Below are 24,401 nucleotides of genomic sequence, written 5' to 3'. Positions count from 1 at the left end.
CACTTTTAGGATCAATGTCCGCTTGGTGGACATTTTTTTCCTCTTAATCTATATGAAGTTATAATCCTAATCTTTTCTCATTAGTTTCAGTTTAATGTTCTACTTTGCTCTCTGCTGCTGTAATAAAAATATCCTGGAGGATGGGGAACCTAGGGAGGAAAGGGTTTATTTGGCTTGCACAACTTCCAGTGAAAAGGGGTTATTTTGGCTTATACTTGTAGATTCTAATCAATCATTGAGAGAAGTCAGCATAGTAACTAAAACAGAAGCCATTGAGGGTTGATGCTTATAGGCTCATACACTCTCTGAATCATGCTGAGCCAGCTTTCTTGGGAGGTGTGGGATGACTCATTCCTAACACGCTTGAGGGCCAGATGGCCCAAACAAGTAAAAAAGATACTTTCTGAGAGCCAGCCTGGGTCTGCCTGATGGTCTTAGCAACAGCAGCTGAAACATGATCTGGAGATGACCTGGACCAATGAGAGACAGCCATGTCACACCAGCAGATGCATATTTATCAGACCTCCCCCAAGGGTGGGGTGGAGGGTATATAAGGCTTGCCTCTTCCTGAATAAACTGAGCTTGTTGTTTGGACATTCTCCCTGAGTCTGTGTGGTTTGACTCTGTGCCTACTTGGCCCCTACCCCCAAAGGGAACAACAGGAAGGACCCTGCCACAGGGAGGCAGTTATACTTACCACTATGCATCTAAAACCAAGGCAGCTTCCTTACACAACCAAGGCCACTTTCCCAGGGTTAGCATTCTCCATACTGGCCTGGGCTTTTCCATATCAATCGACCATCAAGACAATTTCCAGCCCACATGGCCACAGCCCAATCTGATGTTGACAGTCCTTCAGTTGAGATTTTCTTTTCTCAAGTGACTCTTCATCCTGTCAAGTTAATAATAAGAGTTAGCCAGGCCAGAAGTATATTTTGTAGAATATGAAAACAATGGCACCTGTCTGTTTCCTATGTCTATTTGCTTGGAAAACACATTTCTATCCTTTAATCCTTAGGTAGTATCTGTATTTTGTTGTGAGGTTTATTTCATGCAAGCAAAGAAATACATTTTTGATACATTTTACTAGTCTGTATCTTTTGGCTGGCAAACTGAGACCATTAATATTCAGAATTATCACTGTAAGGAGTGTATCAATTCCTGTAATTTGGCTGATTTTGTACTGTTCAGTTTTCTCTTCTCTTTGTCCTATATTATCCTAGAGGAGTTTATTCTTTCTTTTGGTCTCATGGATGTATTTATTTTACTCTTCAGTATAAAGTATTTGCTACATAGCTGGCTTAGTGGTCATAAGTATATTTACACTATTTTTATCATGAGAGATATTTTTTCAAATATGAGGGTTAATTTTTGTGGGTACAGCAGTCTGGATTGGGCCTTTTAGGAATTTAATACAGCCATATAAAATTCTACTAATTTGTAAATTTTCAGCTATATAATCAATATGCCCCTTATTATGGACCTAAATTTATATGTGATCTGGCCTTTATCTCTTACTGTTCACAATATACTTTCCTTGTTTTATAGATTTAATATTTTAATAATAATATTATCAAGGAATTTTCTTTCTTAGTCTTGTCTGGTGTTCTAAATGTCACCAGGATCTGGATTTACATGTCTTTTAAAAATTCTTGGTAATTTTTTATTATTGTTGTTTTTAAAATCTTTCTACAAATGGCTGGAGAGATGGCTCAGTGGTTAACAGCACTGAGTGATCTTCCAGTGGACCTTGGTTCAATTCCCATCACTCACATGGCTGCTAAAAACTGTCTGTAATTCCAGTTCTATGGGACCTGACATCCATGGCAAAACACCAATTTACATAAAATAAAAATGAATAAATTATTAAAAAAATGTTTCTCCAAGTTTAGAATTAGATTCTTCTACATCTCTGTCAGTAGAGTTGGTCTTTTCAAAATGATGCATATATTTCAAAGTTCCCACTGATACTTTCTTCATATTTAAATTTTGCTCTTATTTAATTTTTTAGCACCTCTATCTTGTCATCAAACTCAGCTTTTCTGACTTGAACCACTCTGAAACTTTGCACATGTTCTGAAAATTTGACCTCCTCCTCCCCCAGCCCTCTTCCTCCTCCTCCTTCTTCTTTTCCTCCTCCTGCTCCTCCTTCTTCTTATTCTTCTTCTTTTTCTCCTTCCTTCTTTTTTTCAAATATTTCAGAGAGGTTTTCTTCAGTATTTATAGATATTTCATTTTGGGCTGGAGAGATGGCTCAGCTGTTAAAGGCTAGGCTCACAACCAAAAATATAATATTTCATTTAATTTTTTTCTGATATCTTCTATCACATTCAACTTATTCAGTCATTTTTTTCCTGAATAAGGAGCTAATTTCTTCTTTGATTTTTTTAAAGCATATGTTCAACTGTTGAGTACTTTGAAATTTCACCTAACATCATTTTCTCCTTTCCATTTCTCACTCCCTAACACTACACTCCCATTGCTCTTTTTCAAATTAAAATCCCTAGCCTCCAAGAAAAACTCACACCACAAGAAATAAGAGGAAAATTTAAAAAAAAAACTAGATATATTTCTTGTTACATACCACCTGCCAAAGTTAAATCAAGATCACAGAAGCACTTTAAATAGATATATAACATCTAGTGAAATATAAGCAGAAATTAAAAGTCTCCCAACCAAAAAAGCCCAGGCAAAGATAATTTTAGCAAGAATTCTCCCAGAATTTCAAAGAACACTTAACTCCAATACTCCTCAAATTATTCCACAAAATATAAACAGAAAGAGCATTGTGAAATTATTTTTTGAGGTGACAGTTACTCTCATAACTAAATCACATAAAGACCCACAAAGAAAAAGAATTAAAACACAAATTCCCTTATGAACATAGACACAAAAATTTTCAATAAAATACTTGCTAACAGAATCCAAGAAACATCAAAAAAAATCAATCAAGAAAAATTTTGCTTTGAACATAGTTGAGCACGTGTCCTTGTGGTATGATTGAGTATTCCTTGGGTATATTCATAGTAGCCAGAACCTGGAAACAACCTAGATGTCCCTCAACCAAAGCATGGATAAAGAAAATGTGGTACATATACACAATGGAGTACTACTCATCAGAAAACAAAAACAATGACATCATGAAATTTGCAGGTGAATGGATGGAACTAGAAGATTTCCTTAGTGAGGTAACTCAGATTCAGAAGGAAAAATATGGTATGTACTCACTCATAAGTGGATACTAGATATAAAGCAAAGGATAACCAGACTACAATCCATAGCTCCAGAGAAACTTTCTAAAAAGGAAGAGCCTAAGAGGTTCACATGGATCACCCTGGGAAGGGGAAATAGATGAGATCTTCATGAAGCCTTTATCCAGTAAGTGGTAGAAGCAGATGCAGACATTCATAGCCAAGCACCAGCCTGAACTCCAGATGTCCACTTGAAGAGAGGGAAGAGGGATTATATGAGTAAGGGGTATCAAGATCATGAGGGGAAACCTACAGAAACAACCAAACCAAACTAGTGGCAACTCATAAACTTTAGACCAACAGCTGTAGAGCCTCGCTGGGACTGGACTACGCCCTCTGCATAAGTGAGACAGTTGTGCAGCTTGATGTGCTTGAGGAGTCCCCTAGCAATAGGATCAGGATCCATCACTGGTGCATGAGCTCGCTTTTTGGAGCCCATTACCTATGGTAGGACATCTTGCACAGCTTTAATGCATGGGGAGGGACTTGAGCCTGCCTCTACTGAAAGTACCAGGCTCTGTTGACTCTACATAGGAGGCCTTACATTGTTGGAGGAGGGAAAGGGGGAATGGCTTGGAGGGGAAGGCTAGAGGTGTGGGAGGAGGGAAGAAAGGGGAATCTGTGGTTGCTATGTAAAATGAATAAAAATTCCTTAATAAAAAATGTTGGACCCCAAAGTTTAGGGCCTCAAGTGGGCACCCCAAGAACCCAGACTCCAGTCCAGTTGATGCAACAGCAGGAGGATTTACTAAGCTTCTATATAGAAGGGCTCCTCTTCTCCCAAGAGCAAGAGTCGCATCCTACTGTAGCCACATAGGAGCTTATAAAGGAAAAACCCATAAACCCCACAAGATTACAATTCCCATACAATTTCACGGCCTGATCACAGAGTGGATACAGTCACATCCACATGTCCATTCTTCCTGAAACCTCAAGTGGGTATCAGGGCAGGAGTGGAGTTTACACAAAGGTCACAGTGGCCCTTCCTGGAACACCTGCAACTATCCCAGTCACAGTTGAGCACATCTTTTAACAGAAATCTCTTTACATTGTTACATTGTGGCAGGGGTGATTGAGTAGTGGCTGAGTCAAGTTGCCCTTGGAACTCCATTTTTAGTTTCTCATTTTCTGGTGCTTGAAGTTTTTCTTTCCTGAGGCTTGGGGGTGTAAGCTTTAAGGGCTAGGGTCTTTCAAAATGATCAATCACCATGATAAAATAGGCTACCTCACAGAGATGCAAGTATGGTTCAGTATATAAAAATCATAAATGTAATCCAACATATAAACAGACAAAGATGAAGAAAAAAAAAAACACACGATCATCTGATTAAATGTATAAAAGGCCTTTGACAAAACCCAACATCCATTCATGATAAAAGACTTGGAGAAACTACGGATAAAAAGGACACACCTCAACATAAACAAGGCAGTTTACAGCAAGCTCATATTCAACATGAATTTAAATGGAAGAAACCTGAAAGTATTTCCAAAAATATCAGGAACAAAGCAATGTTGTGCAATCTGTTCATACCTATTCTATATAGGACTTGAAGTCTTAGCTATAGCAATAAGAGAAGGAGATCAAGAGATACAAATTGGAAGAGAAAAAGTCAAGATATCTCTTTTCTCCTTCTAAACTCTCTATATACTCTACCTCACTCTCCTTCAAATTGATGACTTCTTTTTTCACTAATTGTAATTGCATAGTATATAAACACATATATATGTATATATATGTACATATATATATAATTGAATACTATAATCTGTTTACTCCATTATAATGCTATCTGTAGTTTATTTTGAGGGCTTACCATTTGGCACTGGACAATCAATTGATGTGTTCCTCCCTGTGGAAGATGATCTCTTCTACTCCCAGATTTTCACAGGTGCCTATAGTTTTTTGTGTAGGGTTGAGGACTCACAGGATTTTTCCCATCCATTTTGGCTTGTTTTTTGATGTCACATTTGATCAGCTAATGTAATTTTTCTAAATGTAATCTATAAATATTTATCTTTATACCCACAGAGAAGTATAGTCTTCACCTGTCATTGAGAAAACTTTAATATAGATGAAGACCACTAAAAGACAGAATTTTACTTGGGCTTATTGTTCCAGAGGGTTGCAGTATATGGTGATGGAGCAATGGTATGGTGGCAGGTCACCAGAGCAGAGATGCTGGTTTCAGATCTACACATCAGGAAGATAAGAGAACTAACTCAAAATAGGAGGCTTTAGAAACCTCAAAGCCAGCTTCTAGTGACACACCTCTTTTAAAAGGACCTCCTGTGCTATTCCTGCCTATTGGGAATGGAGGTCATTTTCATTCAAATATCACAGAGTTGTTTATCAAATTGACAAATATTTAGAAGAACAATTAATTAAATTTTTAATATATCCTCATTAAAGTAGAAACCCAAATGACCACAATTATCTCACTGACAATCTATATTTAATTTTCCTCTAATGAAATATGTTGAGATGAATATTAGGTGTAATCAGCAGATCCTAGTAGGAAATACCTATAATTTCCTCATTTAGTTTAATTTTGAAAAATCCAAGTAATTTATTTACAATTAAAACTAATCTTACCTTTACATATGTTGTAAAGATATCAAAATGTGCTAGTAAATCAGAAATTAACCAAGAGACAATTAAAACAAAAATTGAAATTAAACAATTAAAGGTATTATAAAAATATAAAGTACTTACAGCTTATATGGTTTGGCTTTAGCTAATATGAGTCTACTGATGCCATGTCTGTACGATATACAGTTACATAAATGCTCTTCTTGGTACAGACAATTGTTATGCTGAAACACATCTTAGGTTCCTTGTCTTTTCTTTTCCTGATAAATCAATAATCTCTGAACTGTTGCTCTGTCATCTTCCTATACTTCTTCCATTTTTCAGATTATAATATAAACACAGCAAAAACATTCCTTACTTCATTTTTCTCCTTCTATACACTGCTGTATATACCTCTCCACTCTCCTTTAAGTTTGTGATCTCTTTTTAAACTAAGTATTATTGCACACATATGTGTGTGTAGCTGTGTATGTACATATATATATGTATATATATTCCTAAATATAGCTTATTTAGTCTATATAATGTTATTTATATATACATTTTCAGACCTGACAATTTGAAATAGGCAATCATTGGGGAAGTCCCTGGGGAAGACCAATTTTCTGATCCCAGCATTCCTCAGTTGCCTTTAGATCTTTGTGTTGGTTTGAGGACTCATGAGTGTTTCCCTCTTAGTTTTCCACATTCATTGCTGACATTCTGTTTGGACAGTCATCTTTCATAACATACACATGTACCTGCAAATTAAAAGGGCAATACTCATTTGTACTTGGTGCCTCTTAGTGATAAACAAAGTGAACTCCTATTGAATGCTAAGCAAAACTCTTCCACACACTGAAGAAATTGTCATGTATACTAGAGCTGACCAAGTGGACATAAGGCAACATTAGAGCCCTCTATCACTATAATCTAGTATGCATACGTACTGTGGTACTCAGGTACCCAGGTACTCAACTGAACAACAAAAGGGACATTAATATAGGAATAAGTCTCTCCATACATCTATCTTTCTCTCTCTCTCTCTCTCTCTCTCTCTCTCTCTCTCTCTCTCTCTCTCTCTCTCTCTGTGTGTGTGTGTGTGAGAAAGAGAGAACAGAGAGAGAGACAGAGAGAGTGAGACAGAGAGCGAGACAGAGATAGAGAGATGGGGAAATCTCTACTACAGCCCTTGTAACTTTAATAAAAGGCAAAATGAATAGTTTATAGCTTCCTAATAAATATTTAAAGACTCATCCCCCTCCCCCAATTACAACATTACCCTAAGGAAATATTCTCTTTGCTTGATTTTACTTAGAAAAATTCCACATTTGGAACATTCATTAGAGCCACGATTCCTCATGTCTCTATTGTAGAGAACTGCAAGGAAACAGAAAACAGACAATTATGCCATCTTTTAAGTGAGGGCACTGATTGGTCTTTCACTAGGGTTCTAAGTAGTGAAGCAATTGTTAGTACCATTATTAAGAAAAACAGTGATACCCTCAGTTACCAGGACATCTTCCCCAGTAAAAGAAGAGTGATGTAGAAAAGAAAACAAGGAGGGACAGTTAGCTGTCAGAATAAAAATACACAAAGGATTGAAAACTAAAAAAAGACAGTCAAGCATTTTGTTTGAATTAATTACTGAACAAAGAAATGACTTTTATACTTGCATGCATATGTAGAGAACAGAGAAGAATTGAAAAGCAATTGTACAATTATATGCAATTTTAGAGATAAAAATATGTCAAGAAATAGTGCATTGCCAGAATTGCATTATCAAGAAAATCAACCGATGAAAATTAAAGACATTTTAGAAACTCAGAATAATTGTTCAGGTAATAGCAGCAATGGCAGAATTTTAAGAATTCATTTTCTCTATAAGTAAAATGCCTAAGTTTCATTTTATAGACACACAGAATCAAAATTGGTAGGTAATTGTATAGGAAATGTCTCTCATTCAAATCTTTTTCCTTTCTTTCTTTCTTTCTTTCTTTCTTTCTTTCTTTTTCTTTTTTTTTCTTTTTTTTCTTCCTTTTCTTCTTTTCTTTCTTTCTTTCTTTCTTTCTTTCTTTCTTTCTTTCTTTCTTTCTTTCTTTCTTTCTTTCTTTCTCTGTCTCTCATGTTTTACACACCTTTAATGACTTTGTACTCTTTATAACTGTTTTAGAATCAACATTTCCCAAATTATCCAAGTACGGCCCAGTATTCAATGTGTAGTTCAGGTTGAAATTATAAAAATGCTTTTGCAACAGCACCCGACATGATCAGATTGTATGTATTATTCTCCACATTTTGCTCATTTATTTGTCTTTTTAAAAATTAATTAATGAAAATTTTCATTTATTTTGCATACCGACCACAGTTTTCCCTTCCTCCTCTCCTCCAGTTCGCCCCATGCCCCCTCCCATTCACTCCTCCTCCAGTAACTGATGGAAGCAGATGCAGAAATCCTTAGCCAAACACCGGGCAGAGCTCAGGGAGTCCTATTGAAGAGAGGGAGGGGGTGTTGTAGGAGCCAATGGGATCAAGGTCATAACAGGGGAACCCACAAAGACAGTTGACCTGAGCTCCTGGGAGCTCATGGACTCATGACCAACAGCTAGAGCCAGCATGGGACCGACCTAAGTCATTCTATCTATGTGTGGCAGTTGTCTGTGTGGCTCCTAGCCATGGGATCAGGGCCTGTTCCTAGAGCTTGAGCTGGCTTTTGGAAATTGATTTTCTGTGTTGGGTTGTCTGGCCCAGTCACCTTGTTTTTTATATGATTTATTTAGATGTGTCTACAAACTGTCTGGGTTTGAATTTGAAATATTTTATTGATGTTATTTTAATAAAAATGTTTTATTTAATCAACACAATTTGTGATTATATTTCATGTGATGGATAATCTGAAATTTTGCTTGTGATAGGAAACACCCAGGAGAACAGTAAATTACACCTTTGGATGTATCTAGTGTATGTTTCCAGATATGATTAGCTCATCAGGTCTCCAATTCAGTAAGTGGATTAATCCCAAAGTGCTCTTTTAGTATGATGGTATTATTGAGAGATGGTAAGAGGTAGGAGTTGGGACCTAATTGGAGGAAGTATGTCACTGAGTTTGTGTCTTGGGGATTATATCTTAACCTGGACTCTTTTTATATGCCTTCTCTTGGTTTCCTGATAGTTAAGAAGTTAAGAAAGCTCCCCATCACATTTTAATACTATAATATTCTATCTAGTCCTATGAAATCAAGTGACTATTTACTGAATATCTAATCCTTCCTCCCTTGTTTCTGTCCGGTATCTTGTTCTCAGCTGTGGAAATATAACTTAACCCATCCTGTAAATATATGCCTCAAAGTCTTTCACATTTCTAATAAATTTGGTCCTGGTGCTCTCACCAACTTGAAAGAAAAAAAAAAAAACAGTTCTCTTATTTTAGCATCAGTATAATCTTTCTGTGTGGAAACACAATTATTTTCTTTCTTTCTTTTTTTTTTTTTTTTTTTTTTTGGTTTTTTCGAGACAGGGTTTCTCTGTGTAGTTTTGTGCCTTTCCTGGAGCTCACATGGTAGCCCAGGCTGGCCTCGAACTCACAGAGATCTGCCTGCTTCTGCCTCCTGAGTGCTGGGATTAAAGGTGTGCGCCACCAACTCCCGGCACAATTATTTTCATATAGAAGCTGTCACTGCATTCCACACACAACTTCCTTATCAAGTTCAACATATTTAACATAGTAAATGGATTGTGAAAAAATCTTTTGAGACAAATCTCCAGTTGATTACATACTCTTCTTCTTATGAGGACCCTGTTTCAATATGAAATTTTTCATGTTGTTTATACTTAACTTTGAGTAAAATTTCAAAACATAGACTAATTCATACATGAATATAATTTACCTTGATCACATTCACTCACAACTACCTTTTCTTGTCCCCCTCCCCATTCCTGCTAATCCTCTTCTGAATCCCTACTAATTGCCTACGACTTTCACTTGCCCTCTTTCGTATTTTTGTGACCCAATGATTTCATTAGGATTTATTTCAAGAAAGTGGGGGAAACATAATTTATAATATTATTGTCATCTTCCTAATGGCTATATTAATGAAGAAAATGTCTGTCCACCCATTACTAAACAACAACTGTGCATAGAGCCTCAGAGAGGAGCAGAAACTTGTCAGTTCCATCACCTTTCATGACAGGTTGTTGACAGACAGAATGTTGTATAGATAGGGTGTGGTTGACACAGTTGGTATAATTTCAAGGGTACAATGGCAAAGTCATGCACAGAAAACAGTGTCCCCTAGCGTCTCACATTTTCCTCTATTTTTAAATATTTTCTCTACCCCTCTTTTGTGGTGGTCAACAAGCCTTGTAGGAAGTCATATGAATATCCCATTCAGGGATTGGCATTTAACGGTTGCTAAATTTAACATTGCTAAAAACACTTTGACTGGTTTGAAACTCTGTAGTTATTGTATTCCTCTACAAAAAGATGTTCCTCCAATCAAAGCTGATTTCAGATATGGGGTAAATACAAGTATTTACAAGCCACTTTGGCAGGTATTTCATGTCAATTTAGCAAAATAAAGTAATAGGTTTCGTACTTGGGGTAAGTGAACTCCAAAGCCATAAGCTTCTGGCCAGGTTTACTGTATCAAAAGTCAAGTACCTGTTGTGGATCAGGTCACAGATCCAATCAGAATGTGGGTGGCTATCTGAATAACCAGCTTACCCCTTTTGCACCCATGAGTGATTAGGAACATGTTGGCAGGTGTGATGCACAGCTGAGTAAGACTATTGATGACAATTTTCCACCAACAGCCTGCATAGCTCCACCTGCGCTATACAAACAGGAAAGAAGCTGGTAGTTCAGTTCAAGCTTGATTTTTTTTTTTTTAATTTCCTGTCTTGATGATAGAGCACCAGGTGTCTTTAGTAATAGGGTTTTATGTTCTGGCTGGTAACTAACTGTGGGGCAAATGCCTGTGTTGTTTTCAGCACCTATGGAGCTTCTTTGACCAGCAAATTAAAGCGGGATATCTCAGTACAGGCACTGGGATTGTCATGCAGAGCTTATGTTGTAGTGATTGATGTAGGACCAGTGCCAACGCCATTTTTTTTTTCTGGACAAAAATTGAAATCAAATACAACATCTGAAAAACATGGATCAAGTTTAGTTTATTTAAAATGTCCTTTATGACAATGGAATTACTTTTTATATAAAAGTACTTGAATCTGCAAATTATAATAAAATGAATGATTTTAAAGGAACTTTAAAAATCTTCTCCATTCGTCACTTAATTTTCCTACACATCATTGAGATGACTAAATTGTATTCCCTCAAAATATCTAAATGTTCTCTCTTCAGAAACTGATGATTGTAGGCAAGGATGTCAAATTAAAATTATTTTCTTAACAATGTCCTAATCTCAACTTAAAGTTGTCCTAATAGGACAGAGAGAGAGAAAGACATCAGGTCTTCAAGTAGAAATTAGAATCATAATTTTCAAAACAATGGGGAAATAAATTCAATGTGCTTTAGCCATATCGTTTTCTGAATTGGTAAATATTTTCCTAAGATGTCTGATTGTGATGAATTCCACAATCTCAAAGCAAAGACATATATAATATGTTAATGATTCTGACAATTAGCAAGCATATTCTATTATTCATGATTGAATATCTTCACAAGAATTGCAGCTGGGATAAAGCTTCTACTTAGATAGTCTGGTACTTAACTGACTCTCCTAGAAAAGACTTCCTCTTGGCAAGAGTTTCTTTGAACAGCTTGTTGTAGTCGACATGAACGGACAGCTTCCTAGGCTATCCTGTGCTATCCTAGCTTCCTGATGTTACAAAGCCCATCTCAGTAAGAACAGATTCTCTTGCAGAGGTTCCCCCCTGATCCAGCCTCTGACACATGCCATACTTTCTAAAAATTTATTTATGTATTTATTTTTCTCTCATATATTACATGCCAAATGCAGTTTCCCCTTCTTCCTCTCCCCCTAGTCCCTCCCCAAGGTCCCCTTTCCCCAGACGCCATTCTTTATAATGAAAATTTCTTCCTATCAGTGGGAAGTTATAGCTCTCTCTGACAGCTGTTGCTTAGCCTTGATTCTTTCCTGTAGCCAGGAAGACTCTTTTGCTGCTAATTCCTGACAGTTTCTTTACTCGTGAATTTTTTTAATTCATATGAAAAATTTACAAATAAAGAGCCATTTTGGAGATTTAAAGCCATTAAGAATACAAGGTTCTTCCTGGCAATATATCATTTAAAAATAATATCTAGAAATACTGATGCTGTTAACAGGTTCTGAGTCCTGATAACTGTGCAGTATATGGTTTCTGCTTGTGTAGTGAACTCTACAGCCAATCAGAAAGTGGTGGTTTCTCTCATGTCATTTATGGCACTACTGCATCAGAGAATACCTTGCTGGACAGTATGCTATTGTAGCTCACAGGGTTCACAGCTAGCTAAGATTGATGATAACTTTCTTCCTCCAGTAGCATAAATTTCACATCCCAGCACTATGAAGTCTAATCAGTACCTTCTACTTCATTTCTAGCTTGATTTCTTCCTAGTCAATGATTCAAGTATGTGATATCTTCAGCAGTAAACTAAAGTACTGGAACCATGTAGTGTATCTTTTAAAATTACTTACAGACTCTAGTGGAAATATGTCTAGCTCAGCATCAATTTATGCCATCCTTCTATTCATAATTGAAATATTAACTGAATTTAATGTCTGTGAAATATAATAAATTTAAATATAAAAGGTAATGTGTACAATTTTTTTACTGTAAATATCCATATGGGGATGTGTATATGTATGTATTTACATTGTATTCTAATGTAAGAGTGGGAATAAAACAATTTATGGCATGCCTATTAATAACATTTTTCAGTACTAAAATTGAACTACATTTGCATTTCTTAATACTGGGACTTTATTCCACTAGTTTTTGAGATGTACATTTCTCTAACTCCTCTAGAAATTATTATTAAATTATGTTTAAATTTTTTATTTTGTATTAAAATTTAGGTAGCAAAATTAGGATATTATCAGTTCCACATCATGAATGACTAAAGTTAGAAATCATATTATTGATTACAGAACTATTTCATAATTTGACAGGATTTTTACCTTTGCTGACAAATGTTGTTTGTAGGGGTCATTGTAGTATGAGTTGGGTGCTTGTGATTTAAACAATTTATAATGTAAAGAATTAGAAGTAATAAAAACATCCAATAAACCTCAGCTTTAAGTGCAAATCTTAGGTGGCTATCTGAAAACACATAAATGACTCTAAGTATAAATGTTATATTAACATTTGTCTTCAATGAAAATTGCCTGAATACTATCATAACTAAATTTCATCACACTATTACCCAGCTCTAGAAATATAAAGATGGAAGCATATAAACACTCATGTAAAACACCAACAGAGCTAAGCCATCTTAATAATGTTTCCTGTGGTGTATCATCCTTAAGTAGTCTGTAATGTTACTGTAGCACATTCAAAATCAATCAGCAAAATCTCAACTGATGCCTGCTGGTTCTTTTATAAATCTTCCAATAATGTGACTCTTTGGATAAAAAGAAAGAGGGAAAAATCCACTTCTAAAGCTCTCAAAGATGTTGCAACTTTAGGTAATTTGTACAAAGTTTTTTCTGAGGCTCATTTAAAAGAAAATCATCTTTCTGAACTAACTAAATTGGCATTTTGTCTTAGTTATTACATTATTTCCAACCTTTTCCCCATGCCCAGACCCTGATGTGTGATTGATCTGGAGATGTCTTTACATCTCCGTATGTTGCCTTACACCTTGTCATGCTAATACATAGTATGGACTTAAGTAAACTAAGGGCAAAGTGCAAAAATCGATAGCTTTTTGCTGCAAAGGTTTCTTTTTATGAGGTATACATCATTAGACCCAGTGGAGAAGTAAGGGTCTTTACTAAATCATAGCACTGAAGTTAGACAATAATACGAATAAAACTTACCTTTATGCTGAGCGACTAGGTTAAGTAAAAGAAGTTTATACATTTTTTAGGCTTCATGCTCTGATTTTCCCTTTGTTAAAGATGTCAGTTGATATGAAGTAGTACAACAAACACTGTCACTATCATGTAGGTGTGGAGCAGGCAGTATAAAGTGGTTACAGTCTAATGGTAGAATGACTAAAAGTGTTTTAAATTAAAACACAAAGAAAACACTCATTGTTAGAACTAAACATGGACAATGTGTTGGTGAGGAAGTGGCTAAGTTAGAAACAGCCATACAGGCCGGGCGGTGGTGGCACACGCCTAATTCGAGGCCAGCCTGGGCTACCAAGTGAGTTCCAGGAAAGGCACAAAGCTACACAGAGAAACCCTGTCTCAAAAAACCAAAAAAAAAAAAAAAAAAAAGAAAAGAAAAAGAAAGAAAGAAACAGCCATACATTGATCCCAAAAGTGAAAGATAGTATCATCATTAAATTTTAAAAGGGATGTTCCTCAAAAAAGTAAATTGTATTATTATACAGGTTAGTAATTTCAGGTGTAATTACACTCAAAATAACATAAAATATGTGCTCAAAAGATTGCTCATTAATATCTATAAAAATTAAATAGAGGAAACAAATCCATGTGACTTGTAAACCGATAAAGAAATGTGGTACATTCAAAAACTAGAATAATATTCATTTATAAAATTTAATACTGTACCAAAATTAAAAATAATGTTCTCTAGTCAGGCATAGTGGCATATTCCTTTAGGACCAACTACTCCAAACTTTGGAACAAGTGGATTACTTCATCCCAAGAATTGGAAATGAACTTACACAACATAACAACAACCTGTATTAAAACTCAGTCAAATGTTCTCAAATCAAAAACCTAATTATCTTTTTAAAAATTCAAATTAGCTTATGAAAAGTAAGTCACTTTATGCATTTTCAAACAAAAGTTTGTTTCTTTCTCCACTCCCTCCTTCATTTCTTATGCCTTCCCAGGCCCAATAGCCTCCTCTCATTTCACATATGACCCCTTCCTCTATCCCCTTTCTTACCATATGTTGTTTCCTCTTTAATTGTCTCTGTGCAGGCTAATTTTATGTCAACTTGACACAAGCAGGTCATTTTGGTATAGGGAACCTAAAATGAGAAAACATCTCTACCAGATTGGCCTATGGGTAAGTGTTTGGTGAACTTTATTACTTGATTACTAATGTGTTGGGGGGGGCTACTTCACTGTGGGGGAAGCCAATCCTGGGAAGGTGGCTTTAAGTGTTATAGGAAAGCATGGTTCACTAGCCATGAGGGGCAAGACAGCAAGTAAGTAGCATTCCTCTGTGGGCTCTCCACCAACTCTGGCCAGGTACCTGTGCTATTAGAGTTCCTTCCCTGACTTCTCTTAGTGATGAACCATAAGCTGAAATACACCCATACCTCCCATGTTGCTCTTGGTCATGGAATTTTTCACAGCAAAAGAAATCCTAACTGTGACAGTCTCTTGTCTTGAAATACCCGACTTTCCATCTTTATAAATGTGAAAAAGAACAAGTCAGTTCAAAAGCAAGTAGAAGGGAGATAAATAAAAAGACAGAAGTGGAAACTGGTGAATTAGGTAATGGGAAAATAAGATAAATCATTTACTAATTGTTTGAAATTGTTAAGAAAATTGATAAAATATCCAAAACGACTTGTGGCTTGCATACAAAGTATGGTAGGATATCCAGAGAATAAACTGGAGAAAGTAGGAAACAGATCTAAAAAATGGTTGGTGATGGCTGAAAATCTACAGTCTAATAGCAAACTAAATCTGGAAACAGCAGTATAGGAACAAGAGGGTCTCATCCTAGAGTCTTGAGATAGCCTGGAAGTTGCCATTTATAGTGAGTGGGAGTATCCAGAGGCAGGTGCTGAGGCCTGCGCAGCTGGAGCAGGAAATCTGGCGAGGGAAGCCAAAGTTAAACAGCACTCTAGACACCCAGTTTCAGTTCGTCAGGGAAGCAGCTCTCTTTATTCGTACCAACATGGGCTTATATACCCCTCCAACAGCAGGAGTCAAGGAATGGTTACTCTGTATCCGGAGGTAAACCCAACACTGTTTTCCAAACAGGAAAAACCACAGGGGAACTGATTCCCAGCACCCTCTGGAACCCAACTGCACATTTCACACAAACAACGTAACTGGGGCAGGACAAAAAAGAGCATTTAAAATTAAGGCAGCAAACTTACTGCTGCCGATAGGCAGGTTTACAAAGTAGAACCTAGCTTTATCAGCACAATAGTGCCTGTTATAGACATTTTAAAGGGGAAAAAACAATGGGGAAGGAGAAAAAAAGTTGTGTTCATGGTATCAACAGATGGAAAATACAGGCTAAGTAGAAAACGTTCTCTTATCCTTCAACTGGAGAACCACTGAGGCACCATACTCACAAGACCAGAAAAGCAGCTCTAGATTCTGAAAGAAATATGCTATTAGGAAGCTAAAAGAGATGATGTAAGATTATATGGTTAAACTTGCCAGGAAGAATGCTACAGAGCTTTGGGAAAACTTCCTTCAGAACTCCACAGGATTGAGTGAGGTAGAAATCTGGCAGAGGAAGAAGTTGAAGGAGAATATAGACACAAGTGCAAATCTCAGAAAAGACAGTCCAAAGATTGAGCAAACGTTTGAAAATGGACTCTCAAAGGATTAACAGATGGGACCATCTTCAAAATCACAAGGACAGAAATTTGACCAGTATTTGAGACCCAACCTGTGACGGTTCACCCAGGGGTGTAGCAACCCTTTGAGAACCAAAGAGTTCATATCTAATAAAAAAAAAGAAAATGGAGTATTTGTAGGAAAATTGATACTAGAGGTACTCATATTAAGAAAATTAATTCAGTCTCAGAATGATAATATTTTGTGTTTTCTCCCATTTTTTGGTTACTAGATTTTATATGTATAATCAAAATTTATATGTATAAACAGCAGGAAAATAGAGGTAAAACTGATTAAGGAAATAAAGGGAAACAGGGTAGGAGTCTGTATAAATTGTACTCAATGTATATATTATACTTGTATAAAATGCCTTTATATAACACTATACCATATAAAATGGATACACAATAACATTGTTAAGAGAAAAAAATCCAAGTGAGACCAAGCAGAATATCAAAATAGCCTGCATTATTAAAATCAATAATGAAAAAAGAGATAATGCTATTAACAATAAGCAACATCAAGAAAAAGAATCAATAGAATATTCTGAACCATCACATATCAACAAAGTCGATGACCTATATCCACTGAGTATATTTCTATAAAGATATAAGCTACTGCCCTCAATTCAAGAAGAATAGAAAGACTGAATACTTCTTTAGTAAGTCAAGAATTTCAATTACTTATCAAATGCTGCCTCTCCTCCTTCAACAACAAAAACTTGGGCCCCAATGATTTTAATGACTTACTTGTGAATTATATCAATATTAAAGAAATCTAATGTTAATCTCTCACATATACTTTTAGAGGAGGAGGCAGGAAGGAGAAGGTGAGACTATTTTCTGCCTCACTTTTTCAGGTAGTAGTAGAAGGCTGGATGAATTCAAAGAAGCGTATCAAGAATATAAGCAGGATGTGCTGTCAGTTCTGTACAGACTTCTAGAGTATAAAAGAAAAAGACTTTAAAACTCATGTTGTGATGTTTGTGTTATACTACTATCAACAGCAGATGGGGGAATTATGAGAAACTATTTCTCACAAAATGGATACAGATTAAACTATATCTCAAATAGATTTTAACAACATTGAGAAAGAATTATTTATCATATTCTACATGGAAAATAGATTGTTGATGTTTGTTTTTTACTTTTTTGGGGCCCTGCCACCCAGCTTCTAAATAAATCCACATGGAGGTTTATTATTACTTATGAATGTCCAGCCTTATCTTGGCTTGTTTCTAGCTAGTTTTCTTAACCTAAATTAGCCCATCTATTTTTTGACTTTATGCTTTTCCTTTTACATTCCTATATACTTTTCTTTGGTTCTTATTCTGTGGCTTGCTGTGTAGCTGAATGGCTGATCCCTGGATGCACCTCCTTCTCTGGCTATCTCTTTCTATTTAGATTTCTCCTTCTATATCTTCTGTCTGCCTACCAACTCTGCCTATCCTTTCTCCTTCATTGCTATTGGCCATTCAGTTCTTTATTAGACAAAAGACCATTAGGTGTTTTAGACAGGCACAGTAACACAGCTTCACAGAGTTTAACTCATCTTAAAATAATATTCCCCCCAAATGGATTATAACAGGTTTCTTGACTGCTCAGCATTCAAAGGTAACTTAAGTGTTCTAGTTTATTAATAGATTAAAGAAGAATTACACATGGTTAACTCTATAGATTTTTAAATAAACTTTAACAAAATGTTATTCTAATTTATGCTAAAATTTCTCAGTTAACTAGCAAGATGAGAGAACTTTTCTCAGCTTGAGAAAGAACCACTCAAGGACAGAACCTACAGCTGAAACCACAGGAAGGAGTGAGAAATTAGACTTTTCTTTCTGAAACTGTAACAAGCAAGGGTGCCTCTCTCGCAGTCATTAAAAACTACTGAACCCGACATAGTATGTACATCTGCAATCTCATCACTTGTGAGACTGGGGCAGAGGGAACATAACAAGTTTGAGTTCAGCCTAGACTACATAACAAGTTCCAGACCAGCTTAGGATAGAGAATGAGACTCTGTCTCAACAAAAACAAATTTTAAAAAATTATAAATTATATTAAGAGCCACATGTAGTATACCAAGACCAAGTAAGAAATTGAAAAACATCAAGATGAAAAGTAAATCATAGAATTCCTGAATAAATGATTGGAACTAGAAACAATCATTCTGAGTGAGGTGACTGAGACCCAGAAAAAAAAAAATGCTGTATGCTTTCTTTCATTTTTGGGTTGTAGCTTTGATTCTTTAGGTATGTCTGTTTTATTTAGAGAACAAAACATAAAGCCTTTTAAAAATTATATAGGGCCATTGTCTATGAATATAAACTTAATGAGTCAATAAAATAAAAAACCTGTAATCAATTATGGGTCATGCCAATATTATAAGCAAAGTCATTATTTAAATGTATGCCAGAAATGAAAACTTGTATTTTGAAATATAACAGTATCCTTTATGCTAACATCATGTTTAAATTTATACACTCTTCAATAAATCTAAAAAGTTTATGTTCAAAAAATTATAAAATCCCAGAGAGCTAATGATGGATTATCTGGTGAAGGACTAAACATCAGTAAGATGTCAAATTTGCTCACTTGATATATGGAGTTGATGCAATTCTTCCAATCCCTATTCCAACTCTCAGCAATGTATTTCATAAATGTTGACAATATAATTCTGAATAAATTTTAAATGTAATTCATCTGAATTCAATGAAAAACAGGCTACAATAGGTATATTTTACAGAGTAGAAAAGTTAAAGCTGTATTTCTATCCTGCTCTAAGCTCATTTGAAAGCTACAGTACTGAACACATAATGGTGTTGGTGAGAGAAAAAGCACACATACCTATGGACCAGAACAAAGAGCTTGGGGATAGAATCACACCAAAAAAATAACTGATCTGTGACAAGATTAATTAAGCAGAGAAAAAAACCCAGTATTTACAAGAATGAAACACTAGAAAATTGTGGTGATATTTTATTTGTGCTAAAATGTGATATTTTATTTGTGTGTTAATAGATAAAGTTTGCCTGGAGATCAGAGGTCATAGTCAGCCATAAACAGAAGTCAGGCAGTGGTAGCACACACCCTTAATCCAATCACATGGCAGGCAGAGTCTCTTGTGTGTTCAAGGACACAGCCAAGTGTGGTGACACACGCCCTTAATCCCAGTACCAACTATAGAGACTTGGAGGTCTGTATAGACAGGCAGTGATGAGGAAGTGATGTGGCTGGGATAAGAGCCAATGAAAAGGCAGAACAGGAAGATAATAAAGGTGCAGGTTAGACAGGAAGAGGTTCTCTTGGGAAGTTATGGCGATGTGGTGAGCTAAGTTTAGTTAGCAGCTATTACTCTGATCTCTACAGCTTAGACCCCTGTATTTGGCTCTGTCTTTATTATTTAATAAGAGTGTTTAGAAATTTATCTACAGAAAACCTCATGCGACATTCTATTCTTCTCACAAAATAACTAAAAATGTGTCAATAAATTAAATATAAAGTGAAGAACTAGAAAATTTCTAGATGTAAGAGGGAAGGTGAAGCTCTGTATTTACTAATGATTTTTTGTAAAACACCAAATGCACTGTGAATAAAATGTGAATGTTAAGTGCCTTTACTGACATTAGCAACCTCTGTACTATAACACACACAGTGCAAGGAGAATGTAAAAATTAGTAGCATATTGAGAAAATAACTGAAATTATAATGATGAATGATCTAAGTTGGAAAATCTAAATTTTCTTTTTTTTTTTCCTACTTAAACGTTTTTATTTCTGTGTTAAAGACAGAACTCCTAGAGGCCAAATAAGGAAAACAGACCAAACTCAAAACATTATTAAATCATATATAATCCACTTTATTACCACCAATCATCACATCTCTAGCAAGATCAATGTTATTCAAGTCTCAAGTTCTAAACAATTAACAACCCATTCTGTAAAGTAGAATGAAAAACTCTGACCCAAAGAAGACAACCAAACGTTTACCACGTTATCAAAATGAATGGTCTTTTGTTAAAAGCCATAACATTTCTGTCAGTAGTAACTGTATGGAGGCCGCTGATTGTGACCATATTGTCCATATTGCTGTTGATAGTAAGGCTCTTGTCTCCGCTGTGGGTAATTGTTTCCCCATGACCGTCCATGCCACTGATTTGATCGATTGTCACTTGGCCATCCTCGTCTGTTATCCCTACCTCTAAACTGTCTGTTATCTTGCAGCCAGTTGCCTCGATTTCTTTGGTTACCATTGGCTCTGCTATTCCATTCCTCAACAATTGGGGGTGATTCAGTAGGACATTTCAAGTATTCTTGGTACTCTTTGTCATCTTGTGTGAATCTGCTTGCAAACATCTCTTCAAAATCTGGAATCACTTCAGAAGTATCACTCATCTTGATTTTCTGTACAGTTTTTAGGATCCTTCCGCGGGCTGCCCTGGAGGGACTTCGGATGGCCACACAGCAGCACCCAAAGCAGCTCTCGTAGGTAACCAAACGCACAGGAATCCCTCACGAAATCTAAATTTTCTAAGTTAAGAAAATCCTCAGTAGACATGAAGATTAATTAAAGTACTCTCTACAGTGAGATAGTGGAACAACATACCCCACACACAAGAAAAGAAAGAGAAGCAGGGTGATACCAAAGAAAACATGAATAAAGTATAAGTTTTGTTTAAAATATATCTTAATATAATTTTATTATTATATAAATTACATATTTATTAATAAATAACTATATTCAATGAGAGAGTAATATCTTATAAACACTTCCTGTTTGCTAAGCACTGTATCAATAATACTTTGTTCATTATTGCTATATTCTCTATTTTCTAATTCTTTACTTCAGTAATCCATTATCTGATCACTACTTCTTGCTCTCCGGTTGTTATACTCAAACTCTTACAGTCATCAGTATTTTAAAATAACAACTCCTCAGTTAGTGGTGGGAATTTGTGCTTGCATCCCTCACTTCCTGCTGAGGCTTTACTAATTCAGTCCTATATGGGTCTTGTGTATGCTCTCATAATTGCTGAGTTCATATGTGAACCTGCCCTGCAGTATCCAGAAAGCAATTTCCTTGAAGCTATTACTTGTCTCCTGCTCTTACATTTTTATACTGTTGATTCTTAAGGGGAGGAGTGTGTCATGGATGCCCTATATGGGCTGAGAAATCCATAGTGCCTTATTCTTTGCAGGTTGACCAGTTGAGGAACTTTGTGTTAATCTTTGCCTAGTGGAAAAAATTCTCCTCTCATAAATGTTGAAAGATGCACTAACATGTGTCTATGGTGGTAAGTCATTAGAAGCTGGTTTAATATTATGCTCATTATGGGGTTTTGACTCCATTATTAGTTCCAAATGTGCATTTCATTTTATTAATCAGACCTTATATAGAACCAAAAAATAGTTGATGACTCCCTTAGTATTTAAGACACTAATGTACTAGTATTTTCAGATGGTCATTACTGTTATTCATAGAGTTCACTGTTGGATGCCATTGATTACTTTTTACATCACATAGCACACATATTACCTTCTAGAACTACTAAATCTAGCTAATGGAGATGAAGCTTGGATACCAGATGAATACCAGGTTAATTTCTTCATTTTGTGCAGTATCTTCAGTACTAGCATCTTAATAATCAGGTTCTGGAGAGTAACTAAGAGCATAGGCAATAGCTTGTGATGTTTAGGGATCTATGGGACCTTTTGGCCAAAAGTTCAAAAGAGATGGCCCATTCCCAGTACTGAGACTTACTTGTATTTGCTAATCAATTTTGTCTAGTTTGAGCATTTACCTTATTCTAGGGTAGCTCCACTAAATTCTTTTTATAAATATTTAGATATGATATTCAGGGAACTTCTACAGTAAGCTTCTGGATAGCTTTTTTTAAAAAATAAGTTTAGTGTTAATTATCCCTTGCCTTATTTTCTCTTCCACCTATCTCCAACCCCATTAATTCTTCTGGCCCCATTTCTTTTTTTCCCCTTTATATCACTGTCATCATGTCCACTGCCTAAAAAGAACCTCCTCTTACCCGTGTAGCCTTAGTAGTTTCTTAACCTATATGGGCATATCAAATGGTACAACATATCTAAATATTCAAAACTAACATAAACTTGTGAGATAAAACATTTGAGGTTTGTCTTTCTGGGTCTTGGTTACCTCACTCAGGATGGTTGTTTCCAATTCCATCTATTTGGCACTCAACTTCATTTTCCTTAACACCTAGACAATATTCCATTGTATAAATATCTCACGTTTTTGTTATCTGTTTGTTAGTTGATGAAAATCTAGGCTATTTCTGTTTCCTGGCTATTGTGAATAGATCAGAAATGAAGAGCTTGTACCTTGACAGTAGAATAGAGATTTCTTTGTGTATATGCCCAGGAGTGGTAGAGTTGGCTCATGTAGCAGAGCTTGTCCCAGTGTTTTGAAGAATAGCCACATATTTTCATCATAGCCTCACCACATGCACTCAAACTAGAAGTGAATAAATGAGCTATAACATTTAATATCAGCTTGGAGACAGGAAGCCAGTTTTTCTCATTAGTGTAATAGCTGAAAGGCTGACAATATACCAAGGCAAGTCTCACACACAAGAGTTGTTAAATAACACAAATTGGGCTTGATGGATTTACATGAAACAAAACAAAACAAAACAAAAACAGAAAATGAAAGGGATGAATGTAATCAAACCATGGTGAAAAAAATCTCAAATAATTAATAAAAACACTTTCTGTGCAGCAATAAGGACCTAAATTCAAATCCCCGGCACTCAGATAAGAGCCATGTGAATGTGCTAGCTCACCTGTAATCCCAACACACTGGAGGTACAGAGAAGTGATCCATGAAAACAGGCATGCTGGCTTGTGGTAATATAATGTATACCCTAATAAAATTTGCTTGAATAGCAGAGGACAGAACAAGCCACTAGATTAAATATAGAGGCCAGGCAGTGGTGGCAAACACCTTTAATGCTAGTACTCTGGAGGCAGAGATTTGTCTGGATCTCTGTGAGTTCAAAGCCACCCGGGACTACATGAGATGACTCAGTCTAGCATTGGTGGCACACACCTTTAATCCTAGTATTTGGGAATCACACGCCTCTAATTCTAGCATGTGAGATCTCATGCCTTTGCTTGGGGAGCACACATTCCTTTAAACCGAGCACTAAGAAGGAAGTGAGGGCAGGACAGAAAAGGTATATAAAGCATGAGGAGACAGGAACTAAGGCTTTTTAAACTGAGGAATCCTAGAGGTAAGACATAGCATTGGTTTGTTCCTTTGTCTCTCTGATCTATCAGCATTTACCCCAATATCATGCTCCAGGCTTTTATTAATAAGAACTTTTAACATTCAAGCTATATATGGTGCCCAATGTGGGGCATGAATTCATGAAAAAGCCACAGGCTCAGGATTGAGCTGCACAAAGCCAGAATCTTCACCCAACCTAGGTCAGAGTTCTTAGCCTGCTGGCTAAGTTTTTGTTGCAGCCTCTCTTCAGCAAACTCCATATGTTTTGAGGATCCAAAAACTGCAGGAGTTATTCACTTTGGCACACTTCCCCCATGCAGACAGCTGGATCTTACACTTCTTTCCTCTCCCAGTGGGTTTTGTCTCTCTCTGGACACCCTCCTTGGGCTGCTACAACACTGTCATCTGAATCGTGTTGTCAGCAGATTTGGTGAGTCAATTGGCTTTTTCTGTTCTGATCTTCAAGCAAATTTTATTAGGGTACACAATATATCACTACATTTCTCCCTTTTTGTCTAAAATAATAAAAGAAGGTTATAAGTATTATAAGAAAAACTGTATTCAATAAGTACAATAAGTCTATATATAATATATACAGTCAAGAATTACTTTAACAATGTCCAGTCTGCTAACA

General features: G+C 36.0%; 1 protein-coding gene across 1 annotated transcript; it reads right to left on the bottom strand.

Annotated features, from left to right (window-relative positions):
• Nucleotides 1–20,544: 20,544 nt before the first annotated feature.
• On the bottom strand, nt 20,545–20,933 carry LOC114705527 (RNA guanine-N7 methyltransferase activating subunit-like). Its single transcript, XM_037209329.1, has one exon. It carries the CDS (start codon nt 20,899–20,901, stop codon nt 20,545–20,547), a length of 357 nt encoding a protein of 118 aa, XP_037065224.1. The 5' UTR covers nt 20,902–20,933.
• Nucleotides 20,934–24,401: the final 3,468 nt, after the last annotated feature.

This window comes from Peromyscus leucopus, chromosome 10 (assembly GCF_004664715.2).
Source record: "Peromyscus leucopus breed LL Stock chromosome 10, UCI_PerLeu_2.1, whole genome shotgun sequence".
In the NCBI taxonomy this organism is placed as follows: domain Eukaryota; kingdom Metazoa; phylum Chordata; class Mammalia; order Rodentia; family Cricetidae; genus Peromyscus; species Peromyscus leucopus.
This window is presented reverse-complemented; position numbering and strand designations above follow the sequence as displayed.